Source organism: Ranitomeya variabilis, chromosome 4 (genome assembly GCF_051348905.1).
Source record: "Ranitomeya variabilis isolate aRanVar5 chromosome 4, aRanVar5.hap1, whole genome shotgun sequence".
Classification (NCBI taxonomy): Eukaryota; Metazoa; Chordata; class Amphibia; order Anura; family Dendrobatidae; genus Ranitomeya; species Ranitomeya variabilis.
In genome coordinates, this window is record NC_135235.1 from 80064336 (window position 1) to 80083695 (window position 19360).

The 19360-nt window shown below is 44.0% G+C and overlaps 1 protein-coding gene across 49 annotated transcripts in view; it reads left to right on the plus strand.

Annotated features, from left to right (window-relative positions):
* ANK3 (ankyrin 3) overlaps positions 1–19360 on the plus strand; it is a 756238-nt gene that overhangs the window by 556818 nt on the left and 180060 nt on the right. For all 49 annotated transcript variants that reach the window (XM_077258828.1, XM_077258825.1, XM_077258804.1 and 46 more), the window contains 2 exons: positions 13506–13604; positions 15091–15189. In XM_077258828.1, the coding sequence (XP_077114943.1) occupies positions 13506–13604; positions 15091–15189 (198 nt within the window). The remainder of the gene's footprint in view (positions 1–13505; positions 13605–15090; positions 15190–19360) is intronic.

A 19360-nucleotide genomic window follows, 5' to 3' on the forward strand; every position in this document is an offset into this window, starting at 1 on the left:
GAAGCACACAGTGATGTCACAGTACAGGGATGAAGCACACAGTGATGTCACGGTACAGGGATGAAGCACACAGTAATGCCACAGTACAGGGATGAAGCACACAGTAATGCCACAGTACAGAGATGAAGCACGCATTGATGCCACAGTACAGAGATGAAGCACACAGTGATGCCACAGTACAGAGATGAAGCACACAGTGATGTCACAGTACAGGGATGAAGCACACAGTGATGCCATAGTACAGAGATGAAGCACACAGTGATGTCACAGTACAGAGATGAAGCACACAGTGATGTCACAGTACAGAGATGAAGCACACAGTGATGTCACAGTAGATAATGCATATAGGTCATTCACAGTGAAGTATTTTACAGTGATAGTAGACAATGTCGCCACAAAAGAGAAATAACAAACACATGCCACAGTATATGGATAATAAACAGTGTAGTTCATATTTAATATCATAAGGATTTCTGCACACGGTGATATCACAATATGCGATACATGTGCAAAAGAATGCCACAGAACAAATATAGCAGCACAGAGCTGGGATAATTAACATAATGATGTCACAGATAATAATGTAGTGATGTCACAGCACTGATGTAATACACAAAGTTATACGGTTGAAGCATAATGCACATATAATAAACCTTTTCCCACTACACTTAATAATATATTTGGTCGTAGATGTACAATCATTGTGCCTTTTTTACACTGGGTAGATACCCACAGGTTCAGCATCATAGCTCCCCACAGGTTCAGCATCATAGCTCCCCACAGGTTCAGCATCATAGCTCCCCACAGGTTCAGCATCATAGCTCCCCACAGGTTCAGCATCATAGCTCCCCACAGGTTCAGCATCATAGCTCCCCACAGGTTCAGTGTGTCGAGTGTAACCATGACCTTGTATCGTCAGTATGACCGGATGCTGTTAGTACAGACTGACATTATTGAGCACTGACTGCATCACAAATGTTCTACGGACTCAGCACTCGCAGGGGTGTCTCATTAATGACCAGTTATGGAGATATTAGAGCCTTACCATGCGATGAAGAGAGACATATGGGGGCACGCATTATGGGACAAGGCCGATTATGCGGATAGTCAAGTTTGGAGGAATGTTTAAGAAATTCTTTGAACACTTAGAAACAAGTGAAGTTTTTCAAATCTTGAAATCAGAAGTGTTGACACCAACTTCATTAATATGAAATATTCCAATTTTATACAAGTCAGTACGCCTTGTCTCGTTCTTCTCTCCTCTTGGTGACTTCTGTGGATGTGATTTATTATTTATGTCTGTCAGCCGTGATTTCTTTTTAACTATAACATATTACAGGCACATTCGCTAACTTTCTAGTTGCACAGCTTTGTGTGCCAAGCAGGCTGCTCAATTTTTCAGAGCCATTTTCAGGATGTCGGATATATCTCTGCCGTGGCATACAAGTGGTTCTTTCATTTTTAAATAGCGCTCATTCAGATGTATAGGCTCCATGTATTGCTGCACACTCTGCCGGGCTGTGTGTCTACAGAGATCTTCTACCTCAGGAGCAATGCTTCTAGAGTACCCCTATAGTACCCCTGTCATAATGCTTTTACAGTATCTCGGAATTCCAGGGGAGCTTGACACATATAGGGAATATGTCAGTACGTTTAACCATATAGAAATAGTTGTATGCAGGCCTGGACTGGCCCACAGGAGAACAGGAGAATCCTCCGGTGGGCCCCTGTGCAAGTGTGGGCCACATGAGCAGTACTTGGCACAATGTACTTGAATCACTATGTATGAAAAGTGGGGCCCTGGAGTTGGTTTCTAGTGGGCCCTTTTATGACACTGAGCTACAATGACACTTATACCCCAATACAGTGATTTTTTTTTTTAGTAGAGATTAGTGATGAGCGAGTATACTCGTTGCTCGGGTTTTCCTGAGCACGCTCGGATGGTCTCCGAGTATTTGTGACTGCTCGGAGATTTAGTTTTTGTTGATGCAGCTGCATGATTTACAGCTGCTAGCCAGCCTGACTACATGTGGGGGTTGCCTGGTTGCTAGGGAATTCCCACATGTAATCAATCTGTCTAGTAGCCGCAAATCATGCAAATGCGGCAAGGAAAATTAAATCTCCGAGCACTTACAAATACTCCGAGACCACCCGAGCATGCTCGGGAAAACCTGAGCAACGAGTATACTCGCTCATCACTAGTAGAGATTCAATGTGCCAGTCATGAGAAATCTATCTTACGAGACATATGCAAAACAGGTTGCACCTCCAGCCTGATTTACATAAGTTTTCTACACTTGATTTTCTAATAAATTAAAATGTTATCTTTTTTTTTGTATGTGTGTGTGTGTGTGTGTGGGGGGGGGTCTACACAGTTATACCACTACTTCCATATATAAAAATGTGGACTAGTGATGAGCGAATATACTCGTTGCTCGGGGTTTCCAGAGCACGCTCGGGTGACCTCTGAGTATTTATGACTGCTCGGAGATTTCGTTTTCATCGCGGCGACTGAATGATTTACAGCTACTAGCCAGCTTGATTACATGTGGGGATTCCCTAGCAACCAGGCAACACAGTGATGTCACAGCACAGGGATAGTAAGCACAGTGATGTCACGGTACTTTATTAAAAGTAATTTATTAAAAGGTGCATGCAGCATCTTGACTCTGCCATGCGCCTCCGTGCACCTCACCATAACTGTTACTCCACTCATAGACTTCCCATTGTTCCCCTTGAGTATTTAGGGGTTTTTTATTGTGTTTTTATCCACCATACGGTTCCAGAAATTTGAGCCTTATTATTTTGTGCTAATTTTGACAGTCTTTAACAAGAAAGCGTTTCCTACAGGATTCTTGGGGGCGAGTCTTTAGGCTGCCCTGCATTTTTACTCTGTGAGCAATGCCCCCTTGGTAAAGGCCTTGAAAATGAACAAGAATTAAAAAGGAACATATCTCTGAAACCATATGGTGGATTAAAAAAAACAAACAAAAAACTAACCCCGGAGGGAGCAGGAATAAAATAAAAGCTGAAACTATTCAACTTTGACCTGGTTATAGGTCCTCACAAAAATCATTATAGTAGATAGCAATCTTATATTCAGATGAAGCCATTTAAATTCACGTTGACTTTCAGATTTATAGGGTTGTCACCTAACTCGACAACCTCTTTATAAAGTAGTCTTCCTTGTAAAAGAAAAATAACATTCTCACCTCTCATGTGGGCGCCTGTCCTGCAGAGGTTGGCACCCTATGTGATGATGACTATGACGCCCCCGCTCCTCGATGACTCTCCTTTATTATCCCTGATCACAACCTAAGACCAGTCATAGTAAAACAGGGGAGGGAAGAAATATCATATAAGAAATAATGTTTCAAACAGGTAGCGAGCCAAAAATGCTGTGGTCAATATGCCGAGCGTACTTAGCTTAATAAAATCCTTTGTTGTCATTTTGGTAAATCTTCAACGCGTTTCCCCATACCAAGGTTCCTCAGGAGGCTGATATAACGATAACTCCATATGATAAGCAGGGCAGGCAGGTGTGAGGGCTCGGGTATCAATTAGTGATGTAGCGGTTAGTCATTGCCAGAGGTTATCGGAGTACCAAAACAATTCAGTTTTTTGTTTTTGCACATAGTCACTTTTCTATCTTGCACATTGTCACTTTATTTCTGATACTAATATTTTGTTGGTATATTTTATGCCAGAACGGTATTGTGCACTTATCCTTGTCACCCCACTATTACCTTTGGGTTGCCTAGGTAAAGGAGGGAGAGCCCCCGAGGAGCGGGGCGCCATTCTCATTCATATAGGGTGCCAGCCTCCGCTAATAGGTAGGTGCTGGAGTTACAGAACAGAGATTTATCAGTACTGATTGTTTTCCAATCAGTGGTTGTGGATTAGATTTCCATATTTACAGGCCTTTAAGAAGGGTTTTTTTTAGAGTACATCCAATAAATGTTAATTCTTAGGGGTAATTCATAATATATATATTCATATGTTGAATTTTTTTTTTTCCTTTGTTTTTTGTATCACGGGTGACAGGAATGGGACCTGTAGATCTCATGGGTCCTAGCTGTAGAAGGCTTTTTTGCTGATTACTCAAAGCGATAAGACTGAGATAGAGACACAGAGGAACTTCTGATTCAATTTGTGACATTTTTTCATTTAAAAAAGTCGCAAAGTATAGAGCATATCATATCGGCACAAAAAATTGCAACTTTTTGTTTCTAAGGATAGTTATTAAAAAGTGTTGTAAAAGTATTTACTTAGGGGGATGGAGAACAACAAATGACAGATTTACTATAAGTAAAGTCAGCAAATGGGTCAAACTTTAGAGTAAACCTGCGCCTGTACATAGCAGTCATCATATATTTTTGGTTTTCTGTCTTTACGATAGTTCAGGATGTGCCAAATGCATTTAAAAACTTGCACTTTTTATCATATTTGGTATGCTTTATTGTACCACCTTTCCTTCCCAGACTACCAGTATTATAAGCAGGATGTTCTGATTTCCGTGTCAATAACCAGAGTAACATTTACCAAATGTCTTCACATTTGCAAACATTTTAATTGCTTCAATGCATCATAAATAACAAAGGAAGCAACTTTACAAAATGTATCCAAAATATTTATTAAAATATTCTAGGTTTTTTCTGTCTATGGGCAGCACAGTGGCTCAGTGGTTAGCACTGCAGCCTTCCAGTGCCGGAGTCCTGGGTTCAAATCCCACCAAGGACATCTGCAAGGAGTTTGTATGTTCTCCCCGTGTTTGCGTGGGTTTCCTCCGGGTTCTTCAGTTCCTTCCACACTCAGACATACGGATAGAGAATCTACATTGTGAGCCCCAATGGGGACAGCAGTCAATAATTTCTGTATAGTGCTGCGGAATTAATGGCGCTATAGCCATTACTAAAAAATAATGGTAAAATACAAAAAATATATATTTTAGTTCCTAGTAATATTTTGTGTTTATTCTGTGTGTTGCGCTTGTGCTTTACCATCTATACCTGCAGCTTGTGCCATCATTTGGCAATTATCATTATCTCACAATTTATCAATCATCGTTATCTCCCAGTTTGTAAATTAGCATTTTCTCCTCATTACATCCCCTTATTATAGCATAGCCGGCAATCAGCTCATCACTATGGTTTCATATTTAATGAGATGTTATAATTAGGTCAGGAGGACATCTTCATCTGAGTGAAATGCATGAAGTAAAGATGCAAACTGCTCCAATGGATGGCTGACATATGATAGATGACATGGTCTGGCCTAGTCTCCCCCAGTAACGTGGCTAATGGTGAGGGTCCTGCTACAAAAGGACATAACATGGGTCCACGAAGGGATAATGGCTCAGCTTTCAGTTGCAAACCTACCACCTAATAATGTGAGTGGAGCCACAACTTGTGTTTTTTTTATTGCTTTACTCCAGCAATTGTGCAGTTAACTTTTTTTTTTTGCTTTTTTACTTATCGTTACTCATAAGGGAAGTTGTTTTTTTATGGTAGATGTTTTTCTTTTTTAGCAGTATCTGTTTTGTAATTCTCCATATAATTTAGTCATCGTCCTCCTCATTATACATGAATGCTCTTAATTCCAGTAATTGAAAGCACAAAGCAAGAAGGAGTATGATGAGGTATCATGTGTATTCTGTATCCCGTCATTACTGAGCATCCGGGACTGACGCATCGTGGGTCACATTAGTACTAAAATTGATGGGCTTATCTATAGTTTTATTGCATTTCTTTGTTCCGCGTTTTCCAATTGCTAAGTATTAGGGTTGGTTATAGTGTTACAATCACAACATTATATCCCTTCCTTTTATTCTTATCCTCTCCCTTGGCTGAAGTTGATGGATAAATGTCTTTATTCAGCCATACCAACTATGTAACTTCTCATTACCTACCATGTGAATTATACAAATTCTTTCCAAGTCAATATCCATTCTTGAAAACATTTTTATAACCAAATTAAGTCCAAAATTCTGTGCTTATTAGGTAGATTTTAGCTCTGTGTCAGCAAACCAGACCTGAAAGCACTATGCAATAGTAATAAGAAATAATCAGAACATAATTATGATAAACAAAGGAGTTTGTGGCCAATACACCTGTTAGAGGTCTTAAAAAGTTGTCCATGTTTGTGGTTAAAGTCTGCAATCCCTTTGTGACTGCAGACTTGTGCATCCTCGCAGCACGCAATCTGCGCACTGTCAGGATTCTCTGGTGCTTACACCAGGAGCAAGCTGGCACACAACTGCAAGTATATGATTTGTGTACAGGTGGTTATGTGACGCCCCAGGGTCCTGGTCGTCACAGTGACATTGCTTTCCTCACAAGGAGAGTGATGTTACGCTTGGAAGCGATGAAGGATGTCTCTTTATCAGGTAATCACAGGCATGCAACATGCTCGTGCTCCAGATCACAAGGGGGAGCTTTTGATCCTGTTTCTTGGTTGATTCCCCTATGTGTGTTGTGGTCTGGAGGGACAGTGAATCAGATTCAGTCAGATAGTGCCAGGAAGCAGACTGGAGCAGTCTGAGGCAGGAAGAGCGTATGAGGAGCCGTGCAGCCACTAGAAAGTGCTGCAGCTCCTGGAAAGAGATAACACCGAAAGCAGAACAGACTTTAGCGTGCGTGAAGGAGAGCGAAGCACAGGAGAGTGATATCAGGGGAGACCAGCTGCGAAGGGGCGCAGATCACCGGTAGCTGGAACACCGAGGTTGTAAGGGACTCTACGACTTATAGCAGAGACCGGCAGGACAGCTGAACTGCAAGTTACCTGTCTGCCTCAATACCCAGGAGGCACAGTGACGCATAGAGCCCAGGGCGTGATAGAGTCCCTGTAAAAAGGCTCGGGTCACCTGTCATACGGGTTTGTGTCCTATTCTATATGGGGGACAGAGAGAAGAACAGTGAGCACCTTATCAGAAGCCATAGGCAGTAAGGCACTACAACACCACCGCGCTTTGAGGAAGGCTTTCATCTCCACCTGGTAAAGGGAACTCTGGATTTGCTTCCAAGCCGGCCGGACTCTGCCTATCCTGTGATCTGGTGCCCTGGATTGTGGCTGCCTGAAGTCTTCAGTAAACCAGATAAAGAGACTGCAAACCTGTGTCCTCGTTCTTTATGAATCATTCACCATGTTCCATCTACACACGGGGAGCCCTGGGGATATACTTCACCTGTGGGAAGTTATACCATCTAGCTGCCATAACATCACCCCAGAGGACTCCTTAAAGCAGCGTCAGTCCCCACTGACCGAATACCACAGGTGGTGTCATGAACATAAACTTTATTCAAATACCCCTTTTACATGGGCGCCCAGGGCCACTGACCGTGTTGCCACCGTGACATCCCCCTGTGAACAACGGACCCGGTGCCGGGTACCCCACGGCCCTGGCGGGCGACTCAGTTACATGCAGAACAGACATGTGCGATCTCATTCAATGCAAGTGAATTGATCAATACTGGACACGACTAGTCAGAATGTGGCTAGAAGTATGCAAATCTCATATTTGTCGCCACATAAAAATCCTGACAATGCACACTGTGCGCACTGTGGGGCTTTGTAGCGCCCCCACTGCCGCAGGGCCAAGGGGTACCCGGTACCGGGTCTCTGAGTCTCTGCTCTGGGGTTGTCACGGTGGCTAGACCTGGTCCGTGACCCTGCTGAGGGGCGTACAATGATAGGTGTGCGGGATGGTGGTGATGTTGTAGTGGTGCGGTGCAGGTTGCAGTAAATAACGAGGACACCAGGTTGCAGTCTCTTTACTGAAGTCTTCAGGATCCTCAATCCGGAATACGGTTAACCTGGCTGCGCAAGCCTGGTCGGTCCGATGGCACATCCAGAGCTCCCTTTGCAGGTGGAAATCTGTGCCTACCTTCTAGCGCTTGTGTGTTGTAGTCCTTCCCTGCTAAGCACCACGGGATAGTCCTCACAACTGTTGTGTCTGTTTCTCGTGTTCCCTCACAACTCGATTCTGATGTTCTTCCACGTCCCCCAGATCTTATGGTTAGGATGCACCCGTATGACGGGGAGGCTCGGAGCTCTTCCGGGACTCTAGCGTCGCCCCACTCCTGTTGTTACCCCCCTGTGTCTTCCTAGGTCAATTGGGTGAGACAGCCCGCCTATAACTGACTGTCCTGCCGTAGGTTTGAAGTTTGGCTTGGAGCTCTATACTTCCTCGGCGTTCCGGCCACCGGTTATGCGCCTCAATAGGATGTTGCCTCGTCTTACAGCACGACTCCTACTGGTATTCTCCTTGTTGCGTTGATCTCGTTTCTCACTCAGCACAATAAACCTCGCTTCTTGTCCTTTCTTGGGGTACCGCCGCTATATCGTGCAGGCGCGGTCCCGTAACGTTCTCTCTGTTTGCTAGGCCTCTGTCAGGATCCCACTCCTGACAGGGACCCCTCCGAATCTTCCCCTACAACACCCTCTGCCACAAGGTGTTGCCTGGTTCCAACCCAGTCAGCTTTCTCTTCTAACTTCCTGCCTAACCCCCAGTTTTACCAGATTGTGAGGAGTGGCCTAATAAATAGAACCCTTAGCTCCCCCTGGAGGCCAGACTGTGAAATGTATTGGTGTCTGTGATACCTGGTCAGATGAACTCCTTCAGTGCCATCAGATGTACCATAGCCCCCCTTAGCGGCGGAGCAACAGTACTGCAACGACCAGGACTCTGGGGCGCTGCACTCCCCCCCGGTTAAATCCAGTACTCCTGGACTGGGAAGAAAACAACAATACATATCAGCAAAAAGACATACAATTTTGAAAATGCAAGTACAAGTAAACTTTTTAACAGAGCTTCCCTTTATGGGAGGTGAGGACACTTGAACGTTTCAAACATGGTTAAATACTTTGAATAACATACTATAAATAACTTTTCTTACCCAACCGGGTATTCTACTAAGTGCAAAATCTTTGAACAATAATTTAACTCTGCCTTTAAGGACGTACTCGCTGGATCCACTAAATACCTTCTTATAACACATTATAAGGCTAAACAACTTTTATGCATTCTCCTTCTTTACATCGGCAGGACCGCCTGTCCTAACTGCTCCAGACCTACTGCCTCTCCTTTCTGTTACAGGACCGCCCCTTTCTGCCCGGGTCTACTGTCTTTCTACTACTATACACAGTATAGAACATATCATCCATCTTTCAGTTCGGATTACTGAGCCATCTCTGTATGGCTCCTAAGAGGACTCACCACTAACCCCTACGGGTTCAATTCCTGTCCTCATTTTCTAGCACATTATTAAACATTTTCTATTAAATAAAACATTAAATTTTCTTCATTACTTTCTTACTGACATGTATACAGGATGCTATGTCTACTCCTACGGGTCTGCTGCATCTTTCTTCTAGCTTTCACCTTTACAGGACTTTATTTCAGAGCACATTACCAACATTTCTTACAATCAACTAGTTAGTTACATTTAACTTCTTCTTTCAAGACATTATTGCCATTTAACCATCTTAAGGCAACACTATTCATAAGTGCAATATGTGAACATCCCCTTTAAGAGGGGACCAAGTCTCTATGAGGTAGTGCAACTTCTCAAGCTGCCAGTCTGTTCGCAGTAAGGACTCCGATGCTGGTTCCAAAACCAGTGTCTTCGCAAAGAGTCCTTTCCTTGTGTAAAACCAGTGGAGAGCACCTTTAAGAAGGTGCAAACTATTTACAACATCAGTTTTTGAATCATTCACCGTCCATGATTCGGCAGTTCTTTCAATGATGAATAAACAGGAAACAAAAACAAAAAGCAGAAGAAGGGATTCCGGGTAAACAAAGGGATCCCTTTAAGAGTTAACCCTGATCGGGTTGTAGCAGCAAAAACATCAGAAGGACAAACAGTTAACTATTTACATATCCATGGCATCGAGGTTTACTCTCGCTCTGGCGGCCGTAGCTCCGCATAGACTTCGCTCGGCAAGGTGATCGGCGAGATCGGGGCCTTTAAGAAGTGCTCCACACCCGTGGCCCGATCCCAGGGTGTAAGGCGCTGGAGTTTATGGGTCCCAGGGAGAGGGGGTACCGCGACGGGGCCTATCAGCAAGTCCTCTGCTGGCAAGGCAGGATCGTTCTTCATACCTGCTTCAGATGCCGTCCCCCCGGTGCCGATTTGCTCCGTCTCCGCTGGGATCTGGAACGCTGGTTGCAGGGCCTTGCGCTGCGGCGTTGTCCTCTCTGTTCGCAGCATCTCGCTTTTCGGCAGGGCATTGCTTTCTGGCTTCGGAGCTCTGGAACTTCTTTCCTGCTCCGGACCAGACGAGGCTGCCGACAGACGTCTGGTGAGGCTCCCGATGAAGGTCTTCTTCCACCCGGCCTCAGTGCTCAGCTGCGTCTGCCGGAGTTGGTCGCTGAGCTCATCCACTCCGGCCTGCAGGAAGTCAATATCAGCGGTGGAGGCCTGGTTGCGGTGCCCCTCCGGGTAGCTGGGGGAGTCCTCTGCTCCTACCCCACGCTCCGGCTCCGGGTGGCTGGCCATGGTGTCCTCCATGTCGCTGACTTCTTCTTCCTGGTCCTTTTCCCGCTCTCTCCTTCGTGGGCGGTTTCGTTTTCTCTGTCTCCGCCCACCATTGAGGATCAGGAGGCGGATCTCGGCTGCTGATGGACACGTCCTCAAGGGGCAGAAATATTTAGACTGGGCGGCCATTGTCTTTCGCGCTCTCCAGCTTGTCTACGCCCACTCCACGCCCTTCTCCTGCGCTCTCCTTAGCGCTGCAATGGCGGCGGTTTTGGCGGGAACTTCTGGCGGCAAGTGGCAATACACAGTCTTTGCAATAAGTCACAGTCCAAGTACAATAAATCACAGTTCCAAGGCACACATGACCTGATTCTTCAGGCTTAAGTAGATCCTGTTCGTGACGCCAAGTTGTAGCGCCCCCACTGCCGCAGGGCCGAGGGGTACCCGGTACCGGGTCTCTGAGTCTCTGCTCTGGGGTTGTCACGGTGGCTAGTCCCGGTCCGTGACCCTGCTGAGGGGCGTACAATGATAGGTGTGCGGGATGGTGGTGATGTTGTAGTGGTGCGGTGCAGGTTGCAGTAAATAACGAGGACACCAGGTTGCATTCTCTTTACCTCTTTACTGAAGGCTTCAGGATCCTCAATCCGGAATACGGTTAACCGGGCTGCGCAAGCCTGGCCGGTCCGATGGCACATCCAGAGCTCCCTTTGCAGGTGGAAATCTGTGCCTACCTTCTAGCGCTTGTGTGTTGTAGTCCTTCCCTGCTAAGCACCACGGGATAGTCCCCACAACTGTTGTGTCTGTTTCTCGTGTTCCCTCACAACTCGATTCTGATGTTCTTCCACGTCCCCCACATCTTATGGTTAGGACGCACCCATATGACGGGGAGGCTCGGAGCTCTTCCGGGACTCTAGCGTCGCCCCACTCCTGTTGTTACCCCCCTGTGTCTTCCTAGGTCAATTGGGTGAGACAGCCCGCCTATAACTGACTGTCCTGCCGTAGGTTTGAAGTTTGGCTTGGAGCTCTATACTTCCTCGGCGTTCCGGCCACCGGTTATGCGCCTCAATAGGATGTTGCCTCATCTTACAGCACGACTCCTACTGGTATTCTCCTTGTTGCGTTGATCTCGTTTCTCACTCAGCACAATAAACCTCACTTCTTGTCCTTTCTTGGGGTACCGCCGCTATATCGTGCAGGCGCGGTCCCGTAACGTTCTCTCTGTTTGCTAGGCCTCTGTCAGGATCCCACCCCTGACAGGGACCCCTCCGAATCTTCCCCTACAACACCCTCTGCCACAAGGTGTTGCCTGGTTCCAACCCAGTCAGCTTTCTCTTCTAACTTCCTGCCTAACCCCCAGTTTTACCAGATTGTGAGGAGTGGCCTAATAAATAGAACCCTTAGCTCCCCCTGGAGGCCAGACTGTGAAATGTATTGGTGTCTGTGATACCTGGTCAGATGAACTCCTTCAGTGCCATCAGACATACCATAGCCCCCCTTAGCGGCGGAGCAACAGTACTGCAACGACCAGGACTCTGGGGCGCTGCAGCTTCACATGTCGGCAGTCTCATAGAGTGAATGCAAATTTGAGCCCTAAGCCTGGACAACTCTTTTAGGAATGGGTCAGCAAAAATTCAGGACTAATGCCACCAGAAGCATTCTGGTAGGTTCTTAAATATCCAGGACCTAGTGCTATTGCTGAAGGGTTACCGTTGAATGTGTTGCAGTTGAAGTACCAACTGTTTACATTCGGTGCCTTATTACTATGCAAATATCATATTTTTGTGTTATACTTGTAATACTTTTTGCGTAATGTCTGTGATGTGCTGCATTGTGAGTGGCCTAGGGACTGCCCGGGTAACCAAGATGCTGTTGAGGTTGTCAGCAGGCTGATACATGTCCCAGGTACAAGCCCACTGATTTAATAAAAACCAGCTGGCTATGTCTATTCATGCTAAGCCATTGCTTGTTGCAAGGTTGTTGAAACCACTAAGACTAAGCTTGTTGCTTCTTGTAACAACTAAGCGTTGTGAATAAAGCTTTAATTGAACTGTCTCCCACATGTTCCTACATTCTTTCCGCCATCCCGGTGTGGGGGACTTCTTTACCACCAATGGCCACTGCATGCTTTATATTTACACGAGCTGGTGACTTTCCTCTGTAAGTGAAGCATTGCTAAAGATCAGCATCTTAGGTCTTAATTTCAGGATTTAAAGTTCAAATGTTTGCGTGAAATATGTAAAAACATATTGAGCTAAAAATGTGTCTGTAAAGGTTTGTGTCCCTCCATGCTACCTGACCAGCAAGCTTTCATAAAAGTTTGATCAGAGTACATCGCCATCATGCCAAGTCATCATCACAGTTCAGTGGCGTGCAGCATTATACATTTCTGTTTTTTGCTGAGCTTGGGGATTCCTTGCCCTTGGAACACCAAAAAAAATCAGTATAAAATACAAGTGGTGCTGTGCTTTACAAATTATATAATAACCAATATATGTGATCCCAATGGGAGCTCCTAATATGAACTTTTAAATCTAGAGAAAGTCCAAAAGTATCCAAAGTTTTATCTAAAAGTCTCTTTGTCTTTCAAACATAAATTATTTATAAATGTACCTATATACACAACACAGGAATGGACATTTTGGCACTTTTTTTTATAGATAAAATGAGTGGGTCAGTGTTTGGGTGAGTTACAAATATTTTAGTTTCTTCCTTCACCCCGTATTCTGTAGGTGATCATTCCCCTTGGAAGGTGCTCATCGCACATGCAGAACCTAAGTATCTAAATATAAAATTGCCACACCATATGGGCTAATAAAGTCCACATTTTTCATCATTTATTGGAGTGCTGCCTCCTTTATTATTTTTTATTATTTACACAAATGGATATTTGTTTGGAGGGCCTTGCACCCTGAATTCATCTATACGGTGCTGTTCCATTTTTTTTTCTTCTAAATAGAAAATTGTAGATGAGAAAATTGTACAACTAATATGGAGCCACTAATGGATTTCTCTTGTTTTTTTGGCCCACAGAATGGCTTCACACCTCTTCATATAGCCTGCAAGAAGAACCGGAATAAAGTAATGGAACTTCTCTTGAAACATGGTGCCTCTATTCAAGCAGTCACTGAAGTGAGTATCATATTGACAGGGGAGTTATTGAAAAAAATAGACACCGACACCCAACTGGATGGCATGTAAGTTGCTGTCAGCTTTGCTATGTTCTTAAGATTCGGAAACTGATGGAGGGTAGTAGCTAGGAGAGCAAGGGCATAGTACCATAAAAGTAGCCCATAGGTCCCATCTCAGGTTGGCTGGAACCTTTTTAAAATGGGTGGTGAGAACATCTTGAAAAAGGGTGGACACCCCATTGGTGCAACCTGTGCAGCTGCACACTGGCCCAATAGGTTAGGGGGTCCACTGTCGTCTTAAAAGCAGTCTCCTACTAACACTGACATTAAGTGTGACCTTATAGACTTCACATTAACCATCAGATTGTTAGAGAAAAATAATGATGTGCTTTATGATAAGAAGAGCCCATATACTGTTCTTGCAGAGGGTCTATCTACTGTCTGCCCCTCTATGGAGGGTTTCCCTTGCTAAGCCTAGTATATAACATTAGCAAACAAGGGTTAGGGGGATCTCACCCACGCATTATTAAATAGAGCCGCGAGGAGGCAAACAAGCCCCAAGTCCTCCTGTCTCTGGTGGTTAGTAGGGCTAATCTGCTTTAGAAATTTGGAACTAGAATTTCTTCTATCACTAACATACTGTAATATAGCAATGTTAAAGTGTAGTTGCACTCTCCGGTGCCTTTCGGAATCAGGTGTCATGTATGAGTGTACACGAGGAATAGCATTATTTCTGTCTATTCTATGTCCTGTAATCTGCATTTTTAGCTGTTTTTCCCCTCTGCACTAGAAGCCTCGGCATTTTCTCTTTTAGTTCTCTGGCTGAGGGTTCGCTCACACTGTTGTATATTCTCTAATGCTAGCACAGGTGTGGAGAAGATGGAGAACTTAACTTTTCCATCTTCTCCATTGTTTCTGTGCTCATACATCAGACTGCACTCTGATGTCATCTAAGTGCAGTCCGATGTTTCACATGCACCCACAGACTAGTTTGAGTGTGCGTGATCCGACCCGCAGCATGCTGCTGCTATTTTCTCATTCCGAATCGGCATGACAAAATAATCACAGATCTGCACTGCCCCATAGTATAACACTGGGCAGGGTGCTCTTCGATAAAGCGCTGGAGAGCACTCGGCCGTGTTATATGCCAGTGTGAGCTAGCCCTACGTCTCCTTCCAGCTTCTCTCCACTTCCCTTTCCATAGAGTTTTGTAGACAGCAGGTGGTAATTTGATCCATCACTGTAGACAAACCTGTAGACACATTTGAGCAGTTTTTGAGAGTCAATTATGAGTACAGGGAGAGAGAAGTGATTGATAAGTTGGGGAAAAAAGGCATTGTTTTCTTTAATAATACAACGTTTCTTATCTTTGCTTGTACTGGTGATTTATGTAAAAAAAAACAAGTGTAATTACTATTTAAATTGACTAACAACCTGTGCAATAACACTACCGCTACCAAATATCTTTATGTATGTTTCATTTCCAGTCTGGCCTGACACCGATCCATGTTGCTGCTTTTATGGGACACGTTAATATTGTTTCTCAATTAACGCACCATGGAGCATCCCCCAATACAACCAATGTGGTGAGTTGGGTTACCGTTTGCTAAAAGAAATGCAGAAATTTTGAAGTTTGCATAACATTTGTAGAATAGCTGAGTTTGCCATTTAGTACAACTCATTGTATGTGTATGTTTGGTAAACAATTCCTTCAATGGGAATTTGTTTCGCAAGATCCTATAAGCGATTATCCAGTTTAGCAAACCCCGTTTCATATATGCCAGGAAATTATGAGTCGAACAGAGTGGAGCTTGAATTTCTTGGAAATAGTTGAGAGTTGCTACAAAGAGGATTTGAAGTTCCCAAAGTTTTAATATTCACACTTTTGACTGGTTAACAGCCTTTCATGTACATAGGTCATTAAGTAAAATACGAAGCAGGCTCAGGAGCTGAGCCTGCTCCATACATGGCAGATGTCGACTGCATTACATAGCCGGTATCTGCCTGCTACCACATTGATATTGACTGAAGTGTGCGCCCATCGCTGTATTTTGGCAACTTAGATGTTGCTCCCATCGGCATCCTAAGTTTCATAGAATTGCGATTTTGCTTTGTACCGCAATATTTTAATATTTAAGATATCGTATAGGATATAGAATAGTATATATATAGTATTTAGGATATAGTTTGAGTGAATGATTAAAGGTTTAAGTTGCTTAAGGAGACTAAAAAAAGTAAAAATGAAAAAAAAAGTTTAAAAAAATATATTGAAAAAATTAAATCATTGTTCCTTCAAAAATAAAGAAATGTAAACATTTACGTTTGGTTTCACTAGAATTTTACTGACCTGGAGAATCAGGTTGTCAGGTCATTTCCAGTTCATTGTATGGTAAAATGAATGGTTGTCATTGAAAACTACAAATCATACATAAAAAAAAGAACGAGCCCTCATATAGCTATATCAACAGAAAATATAAATATGTTATGCCTCTTGGAACAAGGAAAGGAAATAAACGAATTGCAAAGATGAAAAATTCCCTGGTCATTAAAATTATATTCAATCAAGAGAGTAAACCTTTTTTAGTTTTTTAACATTTTTTACTTTTTTTAAACAATGTTGACTGTAAGGCCCTGTGCACACTGAAGTTTTTTTTTTTTTTAGGTGAACCCAAACAACGAGTTTTTAAGTGAAAATCATTTTAAGTAAACTCTCCTTTTTAAGGAGAGTTGCGTTAATGGGATAGCGCTAACGGACAGCGTTGCACGGCGAAATTAACGCCGTGCACCGCGTCCGTTAGCGCTCCCATTGCCGGCAATGTTAGAGCGCATTGCTAGCGCGTGTCATTTTCGGCACGCGCTAGCGATGTGCCAGTCTTTTGTAGCGCGCCTCGGACGCTGCTTGCAGCGTCCGCGGCGCGCCAGAGGTCCGTTCCCCGCTCTCACAGATAGGGGATCTGCGAGAGCGGGGACGTTAACGCGACCCCTGAACGCGGCCCCGAAAAAGACATTGCGTTAGCGCAATCCGCTAGCGCTTGCGCTAAACGGATTGCACTAACGCAATCTGAACCTAGCCTAAAATGAGTTTTTGTAGAAGTTTTTCTTTTTTTTAAGAGGTTTTTTTTCCTTAATTTTTTGCTTACGTCTCATTAGACAGAGGAGGTCTAATCAGGCGCCATTTCAAAGAGATGACGTGCACTTTCTTATCCTGAAGCAGAAAAAAAACACAAAAAATATTTAAACATATAACTATCAAATTGATTTTACTATAGAAACACAAAGTGTTTTAAAAGGATTTTTCAGGTGTTTTTTTTTTTTTAAAGCAGACGCTCTCAAAGCGCCCTGTGTGCACATAACCATGCTAATCGCATGACTAGACTACTGGGGTTGTCCACGGTAAATGTGCACTCAGTCATTTACTGCCCATCGTTCCAGCGCTGCGCTCCGATCCTTCCCCCAACAGTTTTGTGTAGCTTGGCTGCAGTGGATTACATGTAATCGCGTCCATTAGTAAAGACATTGCTCTGCGACAGAATCCAGTTGGTGTAATGTTAATGTCACTGTACACAGCGGCTGAGCTACAAGTTAAGTCGGGAAGTTTGCACATTGACAGTAGAGTTTCCAGCACATAGTGTAATGTACAGTGTATTTTTAGAAATGTTCCTTATCTTTTCAGGCCTGAAACATGATATTCTCAGGAGATTTTTTTTTCTTTTAATCCTATTTTATTGCCAACCGGAAATGTTTAAAGAGCACAGGACACACACATGGTCATCTCCTATTACCTAACATAAAACAGCAGCCTTATATGTTGGAGGTCTTGATTTATTTATTTTTACCCATGTGTCCTGTACAGCTGGGATAATTTTAGGACTGAGTCACATCAAAAAATCGTCCACTAACTGGCTCTGCGGCTATTCATGTGCCAAGATACATAAATATGGTCTATCAAATTGCTGGGAATAGATTTCCTCCAATGATTAAAATTACTTCCCAGATTCATGGCAAATTTGTATTCTTTTCTTATAAAAGCTGTAGTATGATAGATTTGGAAATTTCTCATGTAACCATGTGTCTTTAGGGGGTACATGTTAATTGCCATTTTAACGGGGTTTTCTGGGACTTAGGGTATGTTTCCATGGTCAGTAAATGCTGTGGGTTGATGCGCTGCGTACATCCACAGCGTCCAGATGTTACAGCATAGTGGAGATGGGATTTCTTGAATCCCTGCGGAGACGGACATGCGGCGCGTCTTTCTAGACTGCAGCATGTCTATTTATCTTGCGGAGACGCTCCATCTTCGCAAGATAAATATCACCCTCCAATGTATTGGGCGCGGTGATTCCGCACGGTTCAGTGAACACATGCAGAATCACCGGTGTTCAAAAGCCGGAAGCGCTTTGGATGGAGCAGACATGTGCTGCGTCCAAAGTGCTGCCGGTTCCTGACCGTGGAAATATACCCTAAAATTGATGGCCAAACCTTAGCATAGGTCATCAATGCCTGATCGGTGGGAGACGTGACTCCTGGCACACCTGCCGATTAGCTGTTACTGGTGTTGGCTGGAACTGCTCAGTTATGGGGCTGCACAGCTCTGACGGAATAGTCGCCACAGCCGGGTATTTACATCCACCCCCTATTGATTGAGTAGGTGGCAGATGTGCAGTACCAGCCGCGGCTAGTATACACTCGAGGGAGCTGTGCTGTGCAGCGATGTGACTGATCACTTCCAGCTGCTATGTGACAGTTGATCAGGGGAGGTTCCGGTGTCGCACCCCCATGGATCAAATATTGATGACCCATCCCAAGGATAGGCCATCAGTGTTAAAGTGCCAGACAACCCCTTTAATATAGACCATGACCATAATGTCTATAGTAGCCCTAACTTGTGCTACAGGTTGTTTGTTTAGAACTTGTTTGTACCCTTTAGATAAGTTTTTCATTAGGGTTAGTTCAGGTAGCTGTCATTTGCTCTGTGTATACAACAGTGCTGTATCACTACCACTATTTCTGTTCCACTTTTTACGAATAAAAATAATAAATGAAATCCAATCAGGAAATTCAGCAAAATGTGTTTAGTTACTACTTTAAAATATGCAAATATGTTTTACATGTGGGCGTATGTAATTTCTGGTTGGCTGGAGTATACCTCCTATTTAACATATCTGCAGCATTTTTCCGCGGTGATACAGTAGGCAGATTTAATCAGCAGTGATGTGTCCAAGATGGTCAAAAAGGGATTGAAAATGCTGTCACACCAATGTAGTTTAAAGGGAATTTGTCACCAGGTTCTTGCTACTTATCCTGAAAACAGTATATCTAGAAGCACAGAAATTATTCCAGTGATGTGTCACTTACTGGGTTGCTTGCTGTAGTTTTTTCTAAAAAATCATTGTTTTACCATATTAATATAATGTTGGTGGGTGTAGACCCACTGCGCCACTGGCCGGGTTTACCCTGGAGGGGTGTGACTAAGTGGCTATCTGGTCATCACTAGCACCTCTGATGGCGAGGATAGGCTTGGGTCACAGAATAGCCACCAGGTGCCACTCCAGGGCAGTGTCTGGACCTGCAGCAGCTGACCCATAAGTCAGAGCAGGTACACGAGGTGCAGAGTGGCAAGATAGAAGAGTAGTCAGATGGTCCGAGGTCGGGGCAGGCAGCACAGGTTCACAAACAAAGCCAGGGTCAGGAACGGAGAGATCAGAACAGATGAGTAGACAAGTCTGGTATATAACCTGAGGAGACTAAACAGAGGTA